Source organism: Staurois parvus, unplaced genomic scaffold, assembly GCF_062004578.1.
Source record: "Staurois parvus isolate SC_StPar_1 unplaced genomic scaffold, SC_StPar_1.0 ptg000878l, whole genome shotgun sequence".
Classification (NCBI taxonomy): domain Eukaryota; kingdom Metazoa; phylum Chordata; class Amphibia; order Anura; family Ranidae; genus Staurois; species Staurois parvus.
In genome coordinates this window covers 261,703-287,798 of record NW_028318674.1, presented here as the reverse complement: position 1 = coordinate 287,798, position 26,096 = coordinate 261,703, and the positions used below count along the sequence as shown (strand labels likewise).

At 44.9% G+C, this 26,096-nt stretch overlaps 1 protein-coding gene across 1 annotated transcript in view; it reads right to left on the bottom strand.

The window, feature by feature from the left end:
* The window catches only part of LOC149443066 (uncharacterized), a 36,926-nt gene extending 11,086 nt beyond the window's left edge, over positions 1-25,840 (bottom strand). The window contains exons 1-2 of the mRNA XM_089655950.1: positions 25,739-25,840; positions 25,404-25,538 (exon numbers count right to left, since the gene is read on the bottom strand). Coding sequence (XP_089512076.1) covers positions 25,404-25,538; positions 25,739-25,834 — 231 coding nt within the window. The 5' untranslated portion in view covers positions 25,835-25,840. The remainder of the gene's footprint in view (positions 1-25,403; positions 25,539-25,738) is intronic.
* Positions 25,841-26,096: the final 256 nt, after the last annotated feature.

Here is a 26,096-nt window from a genome sequence, read left to right as displayed (position 1 = left end):
GAATGTTTCCTTCCTCCTGAGCAGCAATGTAAGGGGCTCTATGCTCCATACTCCTGACCCCGGCACTCCATCATTGTGTTGGCTGCATAGTGTAATGATTGCCCATTGGCTGCCTGTGTAGTGTCATCATTGCCCTTTGTAGGCCATGTATGGTCAGGATGGTCCTTGTCTTGTCTATTTATTGTCAGTGCTGTTTGTTTAGAGGACCATATTACTAGAATTTATCTCCACAATGAGGAGAATGTTCCGGCCCCGGAAGTGGGGGAATGTTCTGCCCCTGAAGGGGTTCATCTGGGTTCCCACACTATATATGTGTGTATCATCATCTGCTGGAGATAAAAGACGTCACAGTGACTATGGAGGAAGAGGACGGACATGACTATGGAGGAAGAGGACGGACGTGACTATGGAGGAAGAGGACGGACGTGACTATGGAGGAAGAGGACGGACGTGACTATGGAGGAAGAGGACGGACGTGACTATGGAGGAAGAGGACGGACGTAACTATGGAGGAAGAGGACAGACATGACTATGGAGGAAGAGGACGGACGTGACTATGGAGGAAGAGGACGGACGTGACTATGGAGGAAGAGGACGGACGTGACTAAGGAGGAAGAGGACGGACGTGACTATGGAGGAAGAGGACTGACGTGACTATGGATGATGAGGACGGACGTGACTATGGAGGAAGAGGACGGACGTGACTATGGAGGAAGAGGACGGACGTGACTATGGAGGAAGAGGACGGACGTGATTATGGAGGAAGAGGACGGACGTGACTATGGAGGAAGAGGACGGACGTGACTATGGAGGAAGAGGACGGACGTGATTATGGAGGAAGAGGACGGACGTGACTAAGGAGGAAGAGGATGGGCATGATGGGGGTTACTGGGTGTAAATAGGAAATAACATCTGATTACCTCCTCTGCTGCCACTTCTGGTAACGTCTCTTTTCGACTTCAAAACCACTTCGAACTTTTTGTCTGACATCACTTCCTGTCTGTACCTGACATCACTTCCTGTCTGTACCTGACATCACTTCCTGTCTGTCTTCCATAGAGGCTTTTTGTCTGGACAGAAGTGAGATCACCACCTTGTGGAGCTCAGAGGAACTGCAGCCCAAGAAACATCTGTAAGGCTCCGTTCACACCTTGGCAGTTTGCTTTTTGTTTGTTTTGCAGTGCTTTTTAGCAGTTCATTTTGAGTTTTTGATATGTTTGTAAGGGAGAATGTCACCAGATAGCATATGAAGAACCTCTGCCCACCAGACCTCCTGTTCCCTGCCATGCTGCCTGGACTTCTGTTGACTGGTGAGTCCCTGAACCTATGTTGTGTCTATTGCTGCTCATCCCTCATAGTGCCTGGACTCTGGACTAAGTGGCTCCTGGATCTGATTGCTGCAGTTTGCCAGTCTGTACCCTTGATGTGCCATACCATGCTGCCCTGGTCTCTGCCCTGTGCTTGAAACACCCCACTTGTCTGTCCAGTTCCCTATACTGTGCTGACTTAGTCCCTTGTCTGCCCAGATCCCTGTCCTGTGCTGGACTCAACCACTTGTCTGCCCAGATCCCTGCCTTGTGCTGGACTAAACCACCTGTCTGCTCAGATCCCTGCCCTGTGCTGGACTCAACCACTTGTCTGTCCAGATCGCTGCCCTGTGCTGGACTAAGCCACCTGTCTGCTCAGATCCCTGCCCTGTGCTGGACTCAACCACCTGTCTGCTCAGATCCCTGCCCTGTGCTGGACTCAACCACGTCTGCCCAGATCCCTGCCTTGTTCTGGACTCAACCACTTGTCTGCCCGGATCCCTGCCCTGTGCTGGACTCAACCACGTCTGCCCAGATCCCTGCCTTGTTCTGGACTCAACCACTTGTCTGCCCGGATCCCAGCCCTGTGCTGGACTCAACCACTTGTCTGCCCGGATCCCTGCCCTGTGCTGGACTCAACCACTTGTCTGCCCGGATCCCTGCCCTGTGCTGGACTCAACCACTTGTCTGCCCAGATCCCTGCCCTGTGCTGGACTCAACCACCTGTCTGCTCGGATCCCTGCCCTGTGCTGGACTCAACCACATGTCTGCCCAGATCCCTGCCTTGTTCTGGACTCAACCACTTGTCTGCCCGGATCCCTGCCCTGTGCTGGACTCAACCACTTGTCTGCCCAGATCTCTGCCCTGTGCTGGACTCAACCACTTGTCTGCCCAGATCCCTGCCCTGTGCTGGACTCAACCACTTGTCTGCCCGGATCCCTGCTGTATCAGCTGGATTTGACCCTTGCTATATCCTACCCTGGTCCGCGTAGATCCCTGCCTAGTGTGCTGGACTTAACCACTGCTACGCTGTATTCACCCTGTGGGCTGGGTATATTCCCCTTGCCATACCGTCTGGTGGCCTGGTGTACTGGTTCTCCATTTTGCTTGGCCATCCTACATGGACTATCTATGTGGTATTACATTGCTACCTGGTGGACTATTTTGGTGTGCTTTGTCTTGTTATCCATACTGTGCCCTCACATTCCCCAATATACCCCGTATGTTGGGTTTTGTGTGATCTGCTCTGTGTGCTCTCTCTCTGCACTTCTAGTTTATCACTAGTGATGGGCTGAACACTCTCCGGTTCAGTTCATGGTAGAACATTCGAACAGACCAAACGTTTGCCGCCAACATCGAACCTATGGGACTCGAACTTGAAAATTCAAAAGTGCCCATTTAGAAGGATTATATGCTAGGTGTTAGCAATAAAAGTGGTATGGGGACTCGGGAACTGCCCTGATGGACATGAATCAGTGGAAAAAAAATTCTAATAGTACAGTTTTTAAAGGGGCAGTTATTTTTCATTGCTTAAAGCAGTGCTTCTCAATTATTTTCTGTCATGCCCCCCCTAGGAAGAAGAAAACAATTTGCGCCCCCCCGCGCGACTGTAAATAGTATCATTTGTCTATAAAATTGTTATAAGTAGGAATAGTGCCCCATCATTGGTGTCAGTGGGAGGAATAGTGCCCCATCATTGGTGTCAGTGGGAGGAATAGTGCCCCATCATTAGTGTCAGTGGGAGGAATAGTGCCCCATCATTGGTGTCAGTGGGAGGAATAGTGCCCCATCATTAGTATCAGTGGGAGGAATAGTGCCCCATCATTGGTGTCAGTGGGAGGAATAATGCCCCATCATTGGTGTCAGTGGGAGGAATAGTGCCCCATCATTGGTGTCAGTGGGAGGAATAGTGCCCCATCATTAGTATCAGTGGGAGGAATAGTGCCCCATCATTGGTGTCAGTGGGAGGAATAGTGCCCCATCATTGGTGTCAGTGGGAGGAATAGTGCCCCATCATTGGTGTCAGTGGAATAGTGCCCCATCATTGGTGTCAGTGGGAGGAATAGTGCCCCATCATTGGTGTCAGTGGGAGGAATAATGCCCCATCATTAGTATCAGTGGGAGGAATAGTGCCCCATCATTGGTGTCAGTGGGAGGAATAGTGCCCCATCGTTGGTGTCAGTGGGAGGAATAATGCCCCATCATTAGTATCAGTGACACCAATGATGCAGCACTATTCCTCCCACTGACACCAATGACACTTGCTGACCCCTGTTGCAGTATGGTGCTGCTGCAGCCAGCATATGTGGTTGCAGCAGCACCTCTGCACTGCACACTTACCGGCTTTTCCCTCACTCGATTTTCGCGGGTCCGCTCAGCTCCGCCTCCTCGCCCGTGATTGGCCACCTGTGTACCTTTCCTGAGCTACAGTTCTGGCGGCCAATCACCGGTGAGGAGGCGGAGCCAAGCGGCAGGAGTGAGGGAGTGGCCAGAGTGACGGAAGGAGCAGCGCTTCCTGGATGGATCATCGTGGGAGCCAGGTAAGAGACAGCAGCCCTCTGCCCACCCCTGTACGCACCCCTCTTGACGGAGCCTCACGCCCTTCCTGGGGGGCGCGCCCCACTATTTGAGAAGCACTGGCTTAAAGTAAAAAAAATAAATATTCATTTAAATATCATGCCTGGGGGTCCCTTAAACTACCTGCAAAGTTGCACATCTGTACAATGTATAGAACCTGCTGCAGCAGGACTGACACCGTAACCCTTCAGAGTTATTCTTGACAAGTGCAGGATTGGACCCGGCTCTAAAAATTCTAATTATATGTAATGCACCTCTCATACAGGTATAGAAAAATGTGGCCTTCAGTGTTGATGGTGCCTGAACACTGTGTCCCCTCACAGTTACTAATGCTGGGTGCAGTCATGGGCCCTGCAGTTGAGAACTGTTAAAAATTATAGAAAAATTATCCAGGGTTGATTCATGTTGATAAATGTCAGCTGGTCAGCGGAGTCTGTGGACAGACGCACTCTTATCCATCACAAAACCTCCAGCAGCACTGAATGTCCGTTCAGAAAGCACGCTGGATGCAGGACAGGCCAGTAGCTCGATGGCATATTGAGCAAGTTCTGGCCAGTGATCCATCCTCAAGACCCAGTAACCCAGTGGATGATCAGTTGGAAAGGTCTCCAAGTCTGCTCTTGCCCCTAGATAATCCTGCACCATATGATGCAGACCCTGCCGATGGGTGCTTAAACCTAACAGTCCTGGGTGCTGAGGACTAAAGAACTGTTTAATCGGTCAGCTGGCCGCCTTCTCCACCGCTCTTCCTTTGACAGAATGAAGCCTCAGAAACACGTTGTCCAGGAAATGGTGACCTCCCAGTATCTGGAAAGGTGTTGCACAATTTCAAGGCGTCCTCAGGATGTTTCATCCTCTGCTCCCTCTGGGAAGACTGGATGAGCTCTGCACCTTCACCCTTGTAACGTGGATCAAGAAGGGTTGCCAACCAGTAAAGATCTCGCAGACACTTTGAGGAAATCTTGAAAATGAAAGATGTACACACAGTGCGCTGGTTATGCAGCAAAGTCGAGGCCTTGTGTGCTTTTCTGCAACACTGGAAGACAGTAGGGAGCCATTCTGAGCAGATATCATCTGAGGGATCATGTGATCTGCTAAAGTTAAAGGCATCCTGAAAGACCTGAAACAGATGAAGTTTGTGAAACTTTTGCATTTCCTATTCGATTTTTCTAGCAAGCTGAAACCTTTGTCAGAGAGTCTTCAGAACAAGGAACTTATGATCTGTCAGGTAAAAAACAAACTAGAACAAGCAGCTAAAACTCTTCAGGATCTTTCTGATGGGAAAGGAAAAAATGAACTTGAATTTCTTAGTCAGTTTACAGAAGATGGAAAACGACATGGGCTGCAGCTGACCAACCTTCAAGGTGGTGACAGAATTTCAGTCTATACGCCAATCTGTATTGGCCAAAGCAGAAAGAGATTTCATTTTGAGGCTTTCCTCGTTCTCCTCAGATATTGTACAATCTGTCCATATATTGAACAGCGTGTCTTGGCCAGACAAAGCTCACATCCCCAACTTTGGATGGACTGAGTTGCACAGAATTGCAAAACATGTTTTTGATATTCAGTTTGAAGACAAAATTGAGCTGTTAGAAGCAGAGTGGGCTGACCTCAAACTCTCCATTCCAAATGGACTCTTTTAATGAGACTCTGAAAAGATTGAATCAGCAGAAAGATTCAGCAACATACTCCCTCTGATCAATTTCTGTGCCGTACTTCCCCAACAATCGCCTCATGTGAACGTGGCTATAGCTACCAAATCAGAATAAAGACGGTCTATCGTTCATCACTGACACGGGAGACTTTGGATGATCTTCTGATGATTGCTGTTAATGGACCACCACTAAAAGATTACAATCCACACACAGCCATTGAAGTGGTATTTTGTATCAGAAAGGGGACGTTACACAAGTCTTGGTCCTGCTGTACAATGAAAACCATAGCAAATCTTGATGTGAAACTGGCTTCCTACTGCTTTTTGGCATCCAAATAATTATTTTTTGGTGTTTTATTTTCTTAATTGAATAGAATTCAATCCGCACACAGCCACTGAAGTGGTATTTTGTATCAGAAAAAGGGTATTACACAAGTCTTGGTCCTGCTGTACAACACAAACCATGGCTGCTCTATGTTACAATGGTTACTATTGTTATGCCATGTTTTTTGGCATCTAAATAAGCACTTCTTTGTTTATTCTTAATGCACTACTTCTCTAAGCTCTCTTTTAATAAGATGCTGGAGATAAAAAATGCAAAATGTTTACTATTGTTATTTATGTTTTTTGGCCATCAAAAGAGGCACTTTTTTCTTTTTTCTTAATGCCGCACTTCTCTAAGGTCTCTGCTGGAGATAACAAATACAACATGTTTACAGTAATTATTATTCCATGTTTTTTGGCATCAAAATAAGCACTTTTTCTTATGCTATACTTCTGTAAACTAAACTTACATCCTTTAAATGAGACTTTACTGCAGTTACTAAAGATGCCGGAGATAAACAAAAGAAATACAAAATGTTCACTCCAGGTTTAAAGCTGTAAAACTTGATATTTTGATTGCACCCGATTGCTATTCAGCTATTGCTGTGATGTTTAAAGTGACATAATAAAGTTATAATTGCAGTTTTTTTATATTTTGGACTCTTTATTCTAAAGAAAAATGTAATTTCATAAGCTTTAAGGGGGTGTGGTTGGGGGCAGGGCTAGGGACAGGGTTGGGGGATGGGCTGGGGTTGGAGGTGGACCTGGGCAAGGTTGGGTGGGGCAACTGGTGGAGAGTAAGGTTTGTGCCTGGCTAGTAGGTCTAGACTCAAAATGGTTTATCCGGATGTATACAGTATATATATGACAAGGTAGACTACTTCATGTAACATTACATCTTCATCTCAGATTGTAAGCGGATTGGATTGGCCTGTGTATGGGATTCCAGATCAAGTCATGACAAGGTACACGTTGAGCGTTGAATATCTGGGTGTAGAGAGATCACGGGGGGGATTTGTATATCTGTTGTCACATGTTGCTGAGTTACTGATTTCTTACACGACATTTCCAGACAGTTGGATGTAATTCATTAATATTTGGAAGTAATTGCTGGCTTGTATTTCTCCCCATTATTGTGGATTAGATCATTGTACTGTTATCTTGTATTGTTTATTATTTATCATCACCTATTATATTTCATCCCCATTTTGTACTGATTTATATTATTAATAAATATATATTTTTGCACATTATTGCGTTTTATTTTGTCTTCCAATTATCACAAATACAGAACTGGGATGTCGGTTACTTTGTGAGAATTAGTAGGGAATCTCCTTCATTCCAGATCCCGCCTGTTTCCATGAATTGTATACGGATTATTTCCTCACAGATAAAGTTCTGACAATTTGTACCGTTCTGGTGTTTTTGATCCTCAGAAATGAGATCTGCCGTCATCAGACATGATGGATTTTCAGACATCTCTCCCATAGTTTGTAGACTCTATAACTAAAGTATATAAACCAATTAATACGGCGCTATACTAACAAACAAGCGATACAATAAGAATAAACACATAAAACTGACATTAGTGTAGGGTGAGGTGGACGGCTATGAGAGTATCATGCATTGGAGTGACAGGAAACATATGGTGAATATTGTCCTTAGTGAATCACACAGACTTCATGCAGGTGTGAGCTGCAATGTGCCAATCCTCTAAGGCTGGGGTGCCCCCTCACCTTCCTGCTCAGGCCCCCAGGGACCAAAGAGCCTTGGGTAGTAACTGTAATATTCCTCCAGATAACAGGTGGATCCCTCTGGCAGTAATGATGTAACTCACTCCTCCTGGTTAGCCTCAGCACTAGATGGTAAGCCTCAGCAATCGTTGGTATCCGTGGTGTCTCTCCGGTAATGGCTCTCCAATACGGTCACCAGTGAGGCAAGAGAGACTTATATAGTGTAAAACCTTTTATTTATTTTTAAAAGAAACTAAGAGCCTACTTACACAGATCTTCAGACAAGCAAGCCTTTACACCACTCCAAGGGTGTACTGTATTCGGAAAACGGAGCACCAAGATGGCGCCCACGCCGGATATGACGTCAGGCCGTCGATCGTAAGAAGCTCCTCCCACTGGCGTATCTACGCGTTACGTCACTCAAACACGTGACTTCGTCAGGATATACGCCTACTACTGGTGGAGCTTAATTTATTTGGTCGATTAGCCAATCAGCATTTCTACTAGGCGGTGCCAGCCGCCATTAAGGTGAAGTACAATACCGAAGACGATCTTCTGTATGCATTTGCGGCAATACGTACATTCAATACCGGAGTTGGTGGCCATAACAATATTGATTAAATTAATTAGGACGCATAATGATGCATAATGTATAAAAGGTGATAAAATGTGAATATAGATAAAAATAAAAGTAAAAATAGGTTGTCTTAGTGGGTAAGGTGCAAGCTCCAATCACAGGGCTAAGCACCCTAAGGTGGCACTCTACACATATCGACCGCCATACAGTACCACAAGGGAGAAAACATATATTGCCAATTGGATATGTGGGATCTATTATAAATCCAAAGACCCCCGCATTGTATGGTAATACATACTAGGTTAAAGTAAAAATAAATGAGTATATATAAAAAATATATTAAAAACCGAAAAATGCCACAAAGGCCCATTTATACAGTACACCATAGAGATGGTTACTATACATAGCATGTAAATATTGGACAAGCGATGGAAGGCCTAATACAGAGTGTGAAAAGTAACTAATGGGGGGTGATAGAAACCTGATTAGAAATTGCTGATGAAGCAATTCAGGTCGAATTCAACATTGAGGCCCCTAGGGGCTTGTGACCTCATAGGAAAATCCATTTGGATTCCATTTGGCTAATAGATCTAACTTTGTTACTCCCCCTCCAGTGCCTTTTATATTTCTCTATTCCCCAGAATTTGAGTTTAGAGGGGTCGTTATGATGATGGGTAGCGAAATGCCTGGGAACACTATGTTTGGTATGGCCCTTTTTAATATTTTGTATATGTTCCCTAATCCTCTTCCACATGGGCCTCTTACTTCTTCCTATGTATTGTAACCCACACTCACACTGCAGGCAATACACTACCCCCTCAGTATGACATGTTATAAGATCTTTGATACCTGACACATGTAGGATACCGGTCATCTACCTAGTCCCTAAAATCCATAAGGATCTCTATAACCCCCCAGGGAGGCCTATAGTGAACGGCATTGACTCCATTCTATCCAGACTGGGACAATATGTAGACATCTTTTTACAACCTCTAGTTAAAGAGACACGAGCTTACCTTAGGGACACTAAACATCTGATCCAATTACTTGATACCATCCAGAATACGGACAATTTAAGAATAGCCACTGCTGATGTCTCCTCCCTATATACTATAATTGACCATGAAAATGCAATTTCATCTACAAATTGGGGCTTGAGTAAATATAGCAATCTGCAAGTGAAACAGCAGAAGTATATTATTGACTGTCTAGATTTTTGCCTCACCCACAATTATTTTTGGCATGGACACCAATACTTTAAACAAATAAGTGGAGTTGCCATGGGCGCCTGCTTCGCCCCGAGTGTGGCCAACCTGTTTATGGCCCACTGGGAACAATATTCCATCTATCTCCAAACACCTAAGGAGTTGGTGCTATACAAACGTTACATAGATGACGTGATAATATTCTGGAGGGGTGATGAGATCTCCCTACAGTCATTTCTACAAACACTTAACTCTAATGATAAAAATATTTCACTTTCATGGGAAACTAGTGAAGAGTCCATTCATTTCTTGGATTTGAATATTTCAATTAAAAGAAACAGACTGATCACCACCACTTATTTTAAAAATGTTGACCGTAATGGCTACATTGCGCTGGACAGTTGCCACTATCCTAAGTGGCTCTTGAATATTCCCAAGGGTCAGTTTATCCGTTTAAGGAGAAATTGCACCAATATAGAGGATTATAACAACCAGGTCCAAAAGCTAGGGGATAGATTCGAACAAAAAGGCTATAGTAAACATTTTATTTCCAAAAAAATCGAAGAAGTGGGGAAAATGGACAGAACCCAATTACTGATAGATAAGAATAGGGAGGCACATCTAGATGACCATGTATCTATTATTTTAGATTACAATATGCATTACAAGAAAATTGAGAAACTATTTAAGAAGTACTGGCCCATCCTCCAATCGGATCCTCATTTAGAAAAGGTCCTACCCGCCAAACCACTATTCATATATAGGAAGGCTCCTAGCATTAGAACTAGTATAGTCAAAAATGTGATCGACCCCCCTCAGACCAATCGCAGCACTACACTTTTCGATCTAAAGGGCTTCTACCCGTGCAATACATGCTATGCGTGTAAGGCTACAAAGGGGGTCAATAGGAGAACGAAACAATTTCAAGCAACTACTACAGGAATGACATATACTATCAAGGAGTTTATAACATGTCATACTGAGGGGGTAGTGTATTGCCTGCAGTGTGAGTGTGGGTTACAATACATAGGAAGAACTAAGAGGCCCATGTGGAAGAGGATTAGGGAACATATACAAAATATTAAAAAGGGCCATACCAAACATAGTGTTCCCAGACATTTCGCTACCCATCATCATAACGACCCCTCTAAACTCAAATTCTGGGGAATAGAGAAATATAAAAGGCACTGGAGGGGGAGTAACAAAGTTAGATCTATTAGCCAAATGGAATCCAAATGGATTTTCCTATGAGGTCACAAGCCCCTAGGGGCCTCAATGTTGAATTCGACCTGAATTGCTTCATCAGCAATTTCTAATCAGGTTTCTATCACCCCCCATTAGTTACTTTTCACACTCTGTATTAGGCCTTCCATCGCTTGTCCAATATTTACATGCTATGTATAGTAACCATCTCTATGGTGTACTGTATAAATGGGCCTTTGTGGCATTTTTCGGTTATACTCATTTATTTTTACTTTAACCTAGTATGTATTACCATACAATGCGGGGGTCTTTGGATTTATAATAGATCCCACATATCCAATTGGCAATATATGTTTTCTCCCTTGTGGTACGGTATGGCGGTCGATATGTGTAGAGTGCCACCTTAGGGTGCTTAGCCCTGTGATTGGAGCTTGCACCTTACCCACTAAGACAACCTATTTTTACTTTTATTTTTATCTATATTCACATTTTATCACCTTTTATACATTATGCATCATTATGCGTCCTAATTATTTTAATCAATATTGTTATGGCCACCAACTCCGGTATTGAATGTACGTATTGCCGCAAATGCATACAGAAGATCGTCTTCGGTATTGTACTTCACCTTAATGGCGGCTGGCACCGCCTAGTAGAAATGCTGATTGGCTAATCGACCAAATAAATTAAGCTCCACCAGTAGTAGGCGTATATCCTGACGAAGTCACGTGTTTGAGTGACGTAACGCGTAGATACGCCAGTGGGAGGAGCTTCTTACGATCGACGGCCTGACGTCATATCCGGCGTGGGCGCCATCTTGGTGCTCCGTTTTCCGAATACAGTACACCCTTGGAGTGGTGTAAAGGCTTGCTTGTCTGAAGATCTGTGTAAGTAGGCTCTTAGTTTCTTTTAAAAATAAATAAAAGGTTTTACACTATATAAGTCTCTCTTGCCTCACTGGTGACCGTATTGGAGAGCCATTACCGGAGAGACACCACGGATACCAACGATTGCTGAGGCTTACCATCTAGTGCTGAGGCTAACCAGGAGGAGTGAGTTACATCATTACTGCCAGAGGGATCCACCTGTTATCTGGAGGAATATTACAGTTACTACCCAAGGCTCTTTGGTCCCTGGGGGCCTGAGCAGGAAGGTGAGGGGGCACCCCAGCCTTAGAGGATTGGCACATTGCAGCTCACACCTGCATGAAGTCTGTGTGATTCACTAAGGACAATATTCACCATATGTTTCCTGTCACTCCAATGCATGATACTCTCATAGCCGTCCACCTCACCCTACACTAATGTCAGTTTTATGTGTTTATTCTTATTGTATCGCTTGTTTGTTAGTATAGCGCCGTATTAATTGGTTTATATACTTTAGTTATAGAGTCTACAAACTATGGGAGAGATGTCTGAAAATCCATCATGTCTGATGACGGCAGATCTCATTTCTGAGGATCAAAAACACCAGAACGGTACAAATTGTCAGAACTTTATCTGTGAGGAAATAATCCGTATACAATTCATGGAAACAGGCGGGATCTGGAATGAAGGAGATTCCCTACTAATTCTCACAAAGTAACCGACATCCCAGTTCTGTATTTGTGATAATTGGAAGACAAAATAAAACGCAATAATGTGCAAATATAATATATATTTATTAATAATATAAATCAGTACAAAATGGGGATGAAATCTAATAGGTGATGATAAATAATAAACAATACAAGATAACAGTACAATGATCTAATCCACAATAATGGGGAGAAATACAAGCCAGCAATTACTTCCAAATATTAATGAATTACATCCAACTGTCTGGAAATGTCGTGTAAGAAATCAGTAACTCAGCAACATGTGACAACAGATATACAAATCCCCCCCGTGATCTCTCTACACCCAGATATTCAACGCTCAACGTGTACCTTGCCATGACTTGATCTGGAATCCCATACACAGGCCAATCCAATCCGCTTACAATCTGAGATGAAGATGTAATGTTACATGAAGTAGTCTGCCTTGTCATATATATACTGTATACATCCGGATAAACCATTTTGAGTCTAGACCTACTAGCCAGGCACAAACCTTACTCTCCACCAGTTGCCTAACCTAACCTTGCCCAGGTCCACCTCCAACCCCACCCCCAGCCCATCCCCCAACCCTGTCCCTAGCCCTGCCCCCAACCACACCCCCTTAAAGCTTATGAAATTACATTTTTCTTTAGAATAAAGAGTCCAAAATATAAAAAAACTGCAATTATAACTTTATTATGTCAATTTAAACATCACAGCAATAGCTTAATAGCAATCGGGTGCAATCAAAACATCAAGTTTTACAGCTTTAAACCTGGAGTGAACATTTTGTATTTCTTTTGTTTATCTCCTGCATCTTTAGTAACTGCAGTAAAGTCTCTTTTAAAGGATGTAAGTTTAGTTTACAGAAGTGTAGCATAAGAAAAAGTGCTTATTTTGATGCCAAAAAACATGGAATAATAATTACTGTAAACATGTTGTATTTTTTATCTCCAGCAGAGACCTTAGAGAAGTGCGGCATTAAGAAAAAAGAAAAAAGTGCCTCTTTTGATGGCCAAAAAATATTAAATAAAATAAATAACAATAGTAAACATTTTGCATTTTTTATCTCCAGCATCTTATTAAAAGAGAGCTTAGAGAAGTAGTGCATTAAGAAAAAACAAAGAAGTGCTTATTTAGATGCCAAAAAACATGGCATAACAATAGTAACCATTGTAACATAGAGCAGCCATGGTTTGTGTTGTACAGCAGGACCAAGACTTGTGTAATACCCTTTTTCTGATGCAAAATACCACTTCAATGGCTGTGTGCGGATTGAATTCTATTCAATTAAGAAAATAAAACACCAAAAAATAATTATTTGGATGCCAAAAAGCAGTAGGAAGCCAGTTTCACATCAAGATTTGCTATGGTTTTCATTGTACAGCAGGACCAAGACTTGTGTAACGTCCCCTTTCTGATACAAAATACCACTCCAATGGCTGTGTGTGGATTGTAATCTTTTAGTGGTGGTCCATTAACAGCAATCATCAGAAGATCATCCAAAGTCTCCCGTGTCAGTGATGAACGATAGACCGTCTTTATTCTGATTTGGTAGCTATAGCCACGTTCACATGAGGCGGTTGTTGGGGGAAGTACGGCACAGAAGTTGAACAGAGGGAGTATGTTGCTGAATCTTTCTGCTGATTCAATCTTTTCAGAGTCTCATTAAAAGAGTCCATTTTGAATGGAGAGTTTGAGGTCAGCCCTCTCTGCTTCTAACAGCTCAATTTTGTCTTCAAACTGATTATCAAAAACATGTTTTGCAATTCTGTGCAACTCAGTCCATCCAAAGTTGGGGATGTGAGCTTTGTCTGGCCAAGACACGCTGTTCAATATATGGACAGATTGTACAATATCTGAGGAGAACGAGGAAAGCCTCAAAATGAAATCTCTTTCTGCTTTGCCCAATACAGATTGGTGTATAGACTAAAATTCTGTCACCAGCTTGAAGGTTGGTCAGCTGCAGCTCATGTCGTTTTCCATCTTCTGTAAACTTACTAAGAAATTCAAGTTTGTTTTTTCCTTTCCCATCAGAAAGATTCTGAAGAGTTTTAACTGCTTGTTCTAGTTTGTTTTTTACCTGACAGATCATAAGTTCCTTGTTCTGAAGACCCTCTGACAAAGGTTTCAGCTTGCTAGAAAAATCGAATAGGAAATGGAAAAGTTTCACAAACGTCATCTGTTTCAGGTCTTTCAGGATGCCTTTAACTTTAGCAGATTCACATGATCCCTCAGATGATATCTGCTCAGAATGGCTCCCTACTGTCTTCCAGTGTTGCAGAAAAGCACGCAAGGCCTTGACTTTGCTGCATAACCAGCGCACTGTGTGTACATCTTTCATTTTCAAGATTTCCTCAACGTGTCTGCGAGATCTTTACTGGTTGGCAACCCTTCTTGATCCACGTTACAAAGGTCAAGGTGCAGAGCTCATCCAGTCTTCCCAGAGGGAGCAGAGGATGAAACATCCTGAGGATGCCTTGAAATTGTGGAACACCTTTCCAGACACTGGGAGGTCACCATTTCCTGGACAACGTGTTTCTGAGGGTTCATTCTGTCAAAGGAAGAGCGGTGGAGAAGGCGGCCAGCTGACCGATTAAACAGTTCTTTAGTCCTCAGCACCCGGGGCTGTTAGGTTTAAGCACCCATCGGCAGGGTCTGCATCATATGGTGCAGGATTATCTAGGGGCAAGAACAGACTTGGAGGCCTTTCCAACTGAGCATCCACTGGGTTACTGGGTCTTGAGGATGGATCACTGGCCAGAACTTGCTCAATATGCCATCGAGGTACTGGCCTGTCCTGCATCCAGCGTGCTTTCTGAATGGACATTCAGTGCTGCTGGAGGTTTTGTGACGGATAAGAGTGCGTCTGTCCACAGACTCCGCTGACCAACTGACATTTATCAACATGAATCAATCCTGGATAATTTTTCTATAATTTGTAACAGTTTTTAACTGCAGGGCCCATGACTGCACCCAGCAATAGTAACTGTGAGGGGACACAGTGTTCAGGCACCATCAACACTGAAGGCCACATTTTTCTATACCTGTATGAGAGGTGCATTACATATAATTAGAATTTTTAGAGCCGGGTCCAATCCTGGACTTGTCAAGAATAACAAGTGGTTACGGTGTCAGTCCTGCTGCAGCAGGTTCTATACATTGTACAGATGTGCAACTTTGCAGGTAGTTTAAGGGACCCCCAGGCATGATATTTAAATTAATATATATATATATTTTTTTTACTTTAAGCAATGAGAAATGACTGCCCCTTTAAAAACTGTACTATTAGAATTTTTTTCCACTGATTCTTGTCCATCAGGGCAGCACCCGAGTCCCCATACCACTTTTATTGCTAACACCTAGCATATAATCCTTCAAAATGGGCATTTTTGAATTTCCAAGTTCGAGTCCCATAGGTTCGATGTTGGCTGCAAACTTTTGGTCTGTTCGAATGTTCTACCATGAACTGAACCGGAGGGTGTTCAGCCCATCACTAGTGATAAACTAGAAGTGCAGAGAGAGAGCACACAGAGCAGATCACACAAAACCTGACATACGGGGTATATTGGGGAATGTGAGGACACAGTACAGATAACAAGACACAGCACAACAAAATAGTCCACCAGGTAGCAGCGTAATACCACATAGATAGTCCATGTAGGATGGCCAAGCAAAATGGAGAACCAGTACACCAGGCCACTGGACGGTATGGCAAGGGGAATGTACCCAGCCCACAGGGTGAATACAGCATAGCAGTGGTTAAGTCCAGCACACTAGGCAGGGATCTAGGCGGACCAGGGTAGGATGTAGCAAGGGTCAAATCCAGCTGATACAGCAGGGATCCGGGCAGACAAGTGGTTGAGTCCAGCACAGGGCAGGGATCCGGGCAGACAAGTGGTTGAGTCCAGCACAGGGCAGGGATCCGGGCAGACAAGTGGTTGAGTCCAGCACAGGGCAGCGATCTGGACAGACAAGGGACTAAGTCAGCACAGTATAGGGAACTGGACAGACAAGTGGGGTGTTTCAAGCACAGGGCAGAGACCAGGGCAGCATGGTATGGCACATCAAGGGTATAGACTGGCAAACTGCAGCAATCAGATCCAGCAGCCACTTAGTCCAGAGTCCAGGCACAATAAGGGATGAGCAGCAATAGACACAACATAGGTTCAGGGACTCACCAGTCAACAGAAGTCCAGGCAGCTTGGCAGGGAACAGGAGGTCTGGTGGGCAGAGGTTCTTCATATGCACATCATGGGTCCTCAGAAGGCTGTGTGTCCTGCCGCAGCATTTGGGCCACACAGACAGAAGTTGCCAGAAGATCAGAGAGTAGAGCAGAGTCCCAGTGTCCAGGAAGCTATCTGTCTCAGCAACTCTGTGCACCAGGTAACCTCTTTCTAGGAAGACATGCAGCCCTCAGTCCTGTGTGTCCATCACAGAAGTAAACTCAGAAACGTCTGACCCTTTCTGCCAGCATAGGGTTATTATATTGTCCTTTGAGTTCAGCCAAGCCTTAAGCATCCAAACCTGCTGCTGGCACATCTGGCTTTATCCAGCTACAGGACACAATGCTGTCTGTGCTTCAACAACACACACAAAAAAATACTTCTGCCCTTTGTTACAACCCCTGCCCCTTCCAAACATGTACCAGCAAGAGGCCTCAACATGCCTCTGCAAGGTACATGTCCCAGTTCATCAGCAAAACTACAACAGTATCCATGGGATGGCTTTTCATCTGAGGGCCACATGGGTATTAAAGCTCTTTCCAGCAGGACATCACTTTGGGGTATGGAAGCGGTTGGCTTAGGGACACACTTGAAGTGCTGGGAGGATAATTTGATCCACTAACATTATCTCTACAGAGGGACTCTGCTTTGGCTGCGGACAAACCGGTCACTGCCAGGCCAGCTGCCCTGTTAGAAAAAGACTCTCAGGTCCACCTCTCCCAAGCTGGTGCACTATGTGGATATGTACCAAGCTTCTGAAGAAATGCCACTCCAACCCCAGCCCTCTGGTCACCCTTGGACCACCCATGCTACGGATGTGGACAACCCAGGCATCTCCAGGCTAGATGCCCAAGGAACTTCACCCTCCCCGGAATCAAAACACCTGCCCTGATCCCAGTGTAACTCTGGTGCCAGAAGGAAAGAGCCTTTCACCATCTTAAAGTGAATTGATGCTTCCAACAACAACTGGTGCCCTTCTAGGAGTTTATGGAGTCCAGCCACTTACCCCAAGATAAGGCAGCAGCAGTTACAGGAGCTCTGCATAGATGTACAAAAAGTCGTTGGTTTCTGTGATACAGGCGCTTTCCTGACCATCATTGATCCCTGTGAGGTGAATTCTACAGGGAATTTCTTCTGTTGGGGTAATGGCAGGACTTTCTTTTGACATTCTCCAAGGGAATGACCTGTGAGAATTTAATAGTCTGTTTCTAAGGAGTGTGGCCCAGAGCTCTAGGAGTAGAACACAAATCTGGGACAGGCGTGATGCAAGATGCAAATTCATCACGGATCTACCCTGTTAACTATGTAAAGGTTCAGGTCAATCCCACCAACACCCCAAGGTTTAGGGGGGGATCTCTTGGTTTGGAAAACAGGTGGAGACATTTATGGAAGAGCACCCCAGACTTAATGCTGTAGATGGAGACAGCGAGGTCACATGCAGGCTAATTGTCCCGAGTTGTAGGGAGATGTCCAACTTTACAGCCACGGCTGGAACATATCTCACAGCCGTCCTTCCGGGATGTCCGGAGTGCATTCCACTAGGTAAATGATAAGCTGACTTTGGCTTGCATGTGCGATAGCCCATCGGAGGCCCATCTCCATGAGTACTCCAGCGTGCCACCGCCTCATTGTGCATGTGCGATAGCCCGTCGGAGGCCCATCTCCATGACTACTCCAGCGTGCCACCGCCTCATTGCGCATGTGCGATAGCCCGTCGGAGGCCCATCTCCATGACTACTCCAGCCTGCCGTCGCCTCACTGCACATGTGCGATAGCCCATTGGAGGCCCATCTCCATGAGTACTCCAGCGTGCCACCGCCTCATTGCGCATGCGCCCCCACAGCCACGCACCTTTTGGTGTGCATTCCAATTCACCTCCAGAAGCCATATTTGGCAATGGCAGCACTTGACCTCCCTCTGCTGCCAGTATAGTAACATTACTCATAAATATTCCATACATCTAAAGACAAAGATCTGCCCAATGACCCCACTGACAGCCCACACAAAGCAAGGACATTCTGGCTGCCATTGAAATGTATGTGTATACCTACTTTGTGTTCACATTTATCTCCATGGAAAGAAGTCAACAACTGAGGAACCAGCAGGCTTTTATCCAAAGGAATTATGTATTCAGTTCATTCATTTTTACTTTTTATACATTGTGCTGATCCAACAATATTATCCCCATGAACCCCAATGCAGCATTCCCAATATGTCATTATTTATTATATGGGGATATATATATATACACAGACTATATGACCTCCTCATGTATATATTACACTGCCCTGCGTTTCTTACAGCTTTAATGCCGGTGAATGTTTCTAATGTCTCTTACTATACCTCTTGATGTGTAATGTATTGTTACTTGTGTGAGCATGTTGTGATGTCACCTTTGTCCCGCCTCCTTTCCTGGGACTGCCCAACCCAAGTGGGAGGGTCCAACCTCTGTCCCAGGGTATATATAGAAGAGGGCTGTCATTGCCAAGTCAGCTCTGATGAAGAAGGGACTCCCTTCGAAACGCGTCAGCCTGACTCTGAGAAACTTCCCTCGTGTTTAGACTCGCGCTGGTCTCTGATTGGTCAAGTCTCACTAAGGACTTTACACGCTTGTTATACTTCTCTGTTTGTGAGGATATTTTCACATCCAATAAAATCACATTTTACTGAGGTAATGCACAAGGTTGGTGCGCTTTTTGTTTCACTTTCCAGTATTGGTGGGGCTTCCCCAGCCTTGTTTAGAGCCGCACAACCTTTGATGCCTTGGTGGGGAATTTCTTCAAGTTCCGGGTCCATCTATCCACCCTTGTTCTGGGCCATAGAGGGCAGGAGGGGTTGTTTTGTGTTTACACCCGCAGTACCATTCCTCCAGTCACTTTCTGGGTCGTTACCATCCCCCATTATTATCACTGTCCCAGCCCTTGCCATCTGTGGGAGGAGCTGAGTCTCCACCTCCTCATTAACACTGGGAGGCCTATAACAAACTCCAATGATGACCTTTGTAGTACCGCCCCCCATGTGCAGTTCCACCCATAATACTTCAGCCTCATCACACTCTCCATCAACTAGGTCCTCATTCACACTCGCTCTGAGATCACTTCTCACATAGAGACAGACTCCACCCCCTTTCCTATTTCCCCCGTCTCTCCGAAAGAGAACCTAGCCAGGAATATGAATGGCCCAGTCATGTGAGGAATGAAGCCAAGATTCAGCAATACCAATTCAATCCTAGTTCTCTTCATGCACCAAACCTTCCAACTCACCTATTGTGCTGGGCACACTTCTGGCATTGGGGAACAAACACTTTCATTCACTGACACCTTGTTCATTCACTGACGCCTCCTTCATTCACCGACACCTTGTCCAATCACTGTCACCTTGTCCAATCACCGCCACCTTGTCCATTCACCGCCACCTCGTCCATTCACCGACGCCTTGTTCATTCACCGACACCTTGTCCATTCACTGACACCTTGTTCACATGGATTTTGAACATTTTTTATTTTCATACAAATGGTACCAATTCCACTGGTTTTTTGTAACACCAACAAGTACTGACCCCGTCTGATCTGTCTACCCCGTTAAAACTGAATTCTCCCTCCCCCCTCCATCCTAGTTTATATACTCCTCCAGCCTTCCCATAAACCCCTCCCCCAGCACAGCAGACCCCCTTCCATTTATATGCAGACCATCTCTAGCATATACAGTGAAGGAAATGTGTATTTGCTCCCCGGCTGATGCTGAATGTTCGCCCCTCACACAGAAATGATCGGTCTAACAATGGAATGTTCGGTTTATTGTAACACTGAGAGACAGAATACAACAACAAATTCAGCAAAAATACGTCTAACAAATGATGACTGATCTGCATATTCATGAGGGAAAGAAGGATTTGATCCCCTTCACAAAACATGACTTAGTACTTGGTGGCCAATCCCTTGTTGGCAATCAGGTCATATGTTTCCTGGAGTTGGCCCCCAGGTTCGCACACATCTCAGGAGGGATTTTGGCCCACTCCTCTTGGCAGATCCTCTCCAAGTCATTAAGGTTTGGTGGCTGACGTTTGGCAACTCAAACTTTCAGCTCCCTCCACAGATTTTCAATCGGATGAAGGTGTGGAGACTGGCTAGGCCACTCCAGGACCTTAATGTGCTTCTTCTTGAGCCGCTCCTTTGTTGCCTTGGCCGTGTGTTTTGGGTCAATGTCATGCTGGAACACCCATCCACCACCCATTTTCAATGCCTTGGATGAGGGAAGAAGGTTCTCACCCAAGATTTGATGGTACATTGCCCCGTCCATCGTCCCTTTGATGCGGTGCAGTTGTCTTGTCCCCTTAGCAGATAAACACCCCCAAAGCAGAATGTTTCCACCACCATGTTTCACAGTTGGGATGGTGTTCTTGGGCTCATAGGCAGCATTCCTCCTCCTCCAAACACGGCGAGTTGAGTTGATGCCAAAGAGCTGCATTTTGGTCTCCTCTGACCACAACACTTCCCACCAGTCCTCCTCTGCATCATTCAGATGTTCAGTGGCAGACTTCAGACGGGCCTGGACATGTGCTTTCTTGAGCAGAGGGACCTTGCGGGGGCACTGCAGGATTTCAGTCCTTGTCGGCGTAGTGTGTTACCAATTGTTTTCTTGGTGACTGTGGTCCCAGCTGCCTGGAGATCATTGACCAGATCCTCACGTGTAGTTCTGGGATGATTCCTCCCTGTTCTCATGATCACTGACACTCCACGAGGTGAGATCTTGCATGGTGCACCAGACCTAGGGAGACTGACACTTGTTTTGTGTTTCTTCCATTTGTGAATGATTGCACCAACTGTTGTCACCTTCTCACCAAGCTGCTTGGCCATAGTTTGGTAGCCCAGTCCAGCCTTGTGTAGGTCTACAATCTTGTCCCTGACATCCTTGGACAGCTCTTTGGTCTTTGCCATGGTGGAGAGTTTGGAATCTGATGGTTTGATTGCTCCTGAGGACAGGTGTCTTTTATCCAGGTAACACAATGAGATTAGCAGAACTCCCTTTAAGAGACTGCTTCTAATCTCAGCTTGTTACCTGTATGAAAGACACCTGGGAGCCAGAAATCCTGCTGAATGATAGGGGATCAAATACTTCTTTCCCTCATGAACATGCAGATCCGTCATCATTTGTTAGACGCATTTCTGCTGAATTTGTTGTTGTATTCTGTCTCTCAGTGTTACACCGAACATTCCATTGTTAGACCGATCATTTCTGTGTGAGGGGCGAACATTCAACATCAGCAGGGGAGCAAATACACATTTCCTTCACTGTAGGCTGCACCCCAAAAGTCAGCCCAGTGCTCTAGGTCAGGACTACATTTTTATTCTTCTCCTGCAATCAATGGTCAACACGGTCCCACACTTCATCCATGTCTTTGGGGGCCTCTGATCGCCTTATGAACTGTTTCTTCCATGATGAAGATCAGCCATGGAGTATATCTGATGTGTATATCAGGGTGTGCTTCTTCCCCACGAGAGCTGGGATGTCCAGCAACATTCATCTAGAAGACATTTCCCGCACTCAAGGCACTAATATACCTCCAGGGTTTTGTGGGACCCCTGATGTACAGGAAGACAGGACTTCAGTGAGGAACATTTCCCTCACTCAGGACAGGAAAATGGCTTCTCCCCGTGTGTAATCTCTCATGTCTGTGAAGATTGGACTTATCTGAAAAACATTTTCCACACTCAGGACAGGAATACGGCTTCTCCCCCGTGTGAGATCTCTGATGTTTACGAAGACTGGACTTCTGTGCAAAACATTTCCCGCACTCAGGACAAAAATACGGCCTCTCCCCCGTGTGAGATCTCTGATGTTTATGAAGACTGGACTTCTCTGAAAAACATTTCCCGCACTCAGGACAGGAATACGGCTTCTCGCCCGTGTGAGATCTTTGATGTGTGTAAAGATTGGACTTCACTGAAAAACATTTCCAACACTCTGGACAGGAATATGACTTTTCCCCCGTGTGAGATCTCTGATGTGTGTGAAGATTGGACTTCCGTGAAAAACATTTCCCACACTCAGGACAGGAATATGGCTTTTCCCCCATGTGAGATCTTTTATGCACATTAAGATCAGATTTAGATTGGAAACATTTCCCGCACTCAGTACAGGAGAAGCTCTTCCCTGTTGGAAGGCCAGCCCGGTCCCGCACAGTCTGAGGTTCCTCAGGATACGAGGAATCCGATGGTCCATCTACACTGGGTGGTGCCGGATGGACATTGGAGGGAGCCGGGTTTTCTCCTGGACTATACTGTGTGATGTCCTCATCTTCTACTTTCCAGTCTGGAGACAAAGTGAGACAATCCTCAGAGGTTTTCCTCATCTCCCGGCCATGGACTAAAATACAAAGACAAAGAGGATTACTAGACAGGAGCTGATTGGTTCCCCCAAACCAGGACTCCACCCACATCAGGCAGCTTGGTCTCTGAGGAGCTTACAATTCCACCCACAAGAGAACTAGGAAATGGCTCCTCTGATCTCCTACCAGGTCATTTCTTTATTCATGGACCTTAGTAAGAGAGTGAGGAAACAACCAGAACTGTCTTTTATAGGAGGGACAGTGATGAGGGGATTATAGGACGAGGGTCCCCACCCCCTCTATCACTCATCGCCATCTTCCCAACACAAGAAGTACTGCACTTCCTTATTTACTCCATGATTTAGTCATGAAGAACAGCGGGGCTGAGCCCCACCAAAGGTCAGAGAGTGAGGAAGGGGGGAGAACAACCAAGATGAAGACTGGACTGATCCTGAAGACCACCATCATTGGGGTATTGACTCCTCCCTCATTATCACTTTCTGTTTAAGGGTCCAAAGTTGGAGGATGTTATCACATTATTATCACCATGTAAAAGTCTGTGCTCCAATCACATCATCCGATATAAAATGTCCAGCTGGGAGGAAATAGGTGTAACAAAAGAGAATCCATATTATGTGTATATATAGCAGTGGGGGGAGGGGGAAAGCAGGAGTCTGGACTATGGAATGTACAACATGGAGTATATAGTGCAGGGGTCAGGAGTATGTAATGTACAACATGGAGTATATAGTGCAGGGGTCAGGAGTATGTAATGTACAACATGGAGTATATAGTGCAGGGTTCAGCAGTATGTAATGTACAACATAGAGTATATAGTGCAGGGGTCAGGAGTATGTAATGTACAACATAGAGTATATAGTGCAGGGCTCAGGAGTATGTAATGTACAACATAGAGTATATAGTGCAGGGGTCAGGAGTATGTAATGTACAACATAGAGTATATAGTGCAGGGGTCAGGAGTATGTAATGTACAACATGGAGTATATAGTGCAGGGGTCAGGAGTATGTAATGTACAACATAGAGTATATAGTGCAGGGGTCAGGAGTATGTAATGTACAACATAGAGTATATAGTGCAGGGCTCAGGAGTATGTAATGTACAACATAGAGTATATAGTGCAGGGATCAGGAGTATGTAATGTACAACATGGAGTATATAGTGTATTTAGTGTTCATGACCCACCTGTGCTGATCTCTGTAGGAGTGTCCTCCTCTATAAATGTCCCCGTTATTCCATCCTCCTCCATAGACTGCTGATCATCCCTAACATACGCCTCTTCTTCTTCTGCTTTAATCTCAACTTTTATATCTATCAGATCTTCACCCTAAACCAAGAAAATTAGAAATTTCACATAATATATAAATATAAGCTAACATGAAAAATCCAAATATTATCTCCACAAGTCCATGTTCTAGATGCTCCATCCCACCAACCTTGTAATGGTGAGGGATGGTGTGATCTTCCTGTGTGGAATCCCGGGAATACAGAGGACGGGGACATCTCTCTGGTGGGTTCCTGGTATTAGGTGGCTCCATCATATCCTTGTGTCCTTCTGAAAACTCCTCCATCACTCCATACTCCTCATCCTCCTCTTTATACTCTTCTTTAACATCAATATTATCATCCCCGAGGATTCCACTCTAAATGCATAATACAAATCCCATCAATGGTAACAATGCAGATAATGTACAGATCCTAATGATACTATCAGTGATTGTTCCTCATCTACCTGATGATGGTGAGGGATGGTGTGACATTCCTGTGTGGAATCCCGGGAATACAGAGGACGGGGACATCTCTCTGGTGGGTTCCTGTAGCTGGATGACTGCACCATGGTGTCCTCGTACAGATCTTTGTGTTCTCTTAGAAGCTCTAGAAATTCTGAAGGACCCTCTGCACACTGGTATATACCCTTTCAAGCAAACTATGCAACAAATAGGGATATTTGGTTCACACATATTGCAATACATGTTTAAGCTGCCAACTGCGTCAAAGTAATCCCTCTATGGCCAGTCCTACTCTGCCCTGCCAACGCAAGTGCTACTGCGGACACAATGCTAGCATAGGGGAAAAGACACAATGGGGAGAGCTACAAGGTTCAGGTCTGGCTACTGACCCAACAATACAACAAACAAGAGATCCCTGTGCTCAAATCCATACAGCTAGTGCATGCATTTATCCATCAGGTGCTAAAGGGGTGTAACCACATTAACTCTAGAAATTCTGAAGGACCCTCTGCACACTGGTCCAAAGTCCTACTCTGCCCTGCCAACGCAAGTGCTACTGCGGACACAATGCTAGCATAAACATGTATTGCAATATGTGTGAACCAAATATCCCTATTTGTTGCATAGTTTGCTTGAAAGGGTATATAGCAGTGTGCAGAGGGGCCTTCACCTGATGGATAAATGCATGCACTAGCTGTATGGATTTGAGCACAGGGATCTCTTGTTTGTTGCTCTTAGAAGCTCTGACTCCTCCATCCCCCCATCCTCATCCTCATCCTCTTTTATCTCTTCTTTAACCTCAACTTTAGGATCTCTCAGGTTTCCACTCTGAATATATAATAAAACTGACATCAATGGTAACAATGCAGAGAATGTACAGATCCTAATGATACTGATAATGATCAGTGATTGGAGAATGTCCCAGAATTCCCGGCACCGCTCACCTCTCCTGTCAGCAGCTCCATCATCTTCTTGGTGACTTCTAGAATCTTCTGCATGTTGTGTCTCTCAGGGTTTAGGGAGTCACATGGAGGCACTGTGATGGTCATATGATCACCTGACTTCAGAAGAGGAAATCTCTGTATTGAGGAACCAAGAGGAATATCATGTTAGAATCCCAGAATCCTCCTCACCTCTCCGATCAGGTCTGTGTTTTATTAATAGAGATAAGAGTGATGTCATGTGACCTCCCAGAATCCTCCTCACCTCTCCGGTCAGGTCTGTGTATTATTAATAGAGATAAGAGTGATGTCATGTGACCTCCCAGAATCCTCCTCACCTCTCCGGTCAGCAGGTAGATGATCTCCAGGGTGAGGTTTAGTATCTTCTCAGTCATGTGACTCCGGTCCTCCTCCATCCTCATTGGTGCCATCATGTGATCTATACAGGTCTCCTTGTAGACGGATAACTTTGGGAAATGAAAGTAAGAATGATTTGGATGGTATTGGTCACACAATAATAGGATGTGGATGTGAGGGGGGAATAGGAGGGTTGCTGGACATTGAAGAACTACTCCCCCCATGGGAAGACATTTTGTTTGGACTGTTTAGTGTTTACTACAATTTTGAGGTCCGGGGGCCCTTTTCTCTGTTGGGTTTGTTTGGTCTCTGAACTGGTTTTGATGAGCTTTAGATCTG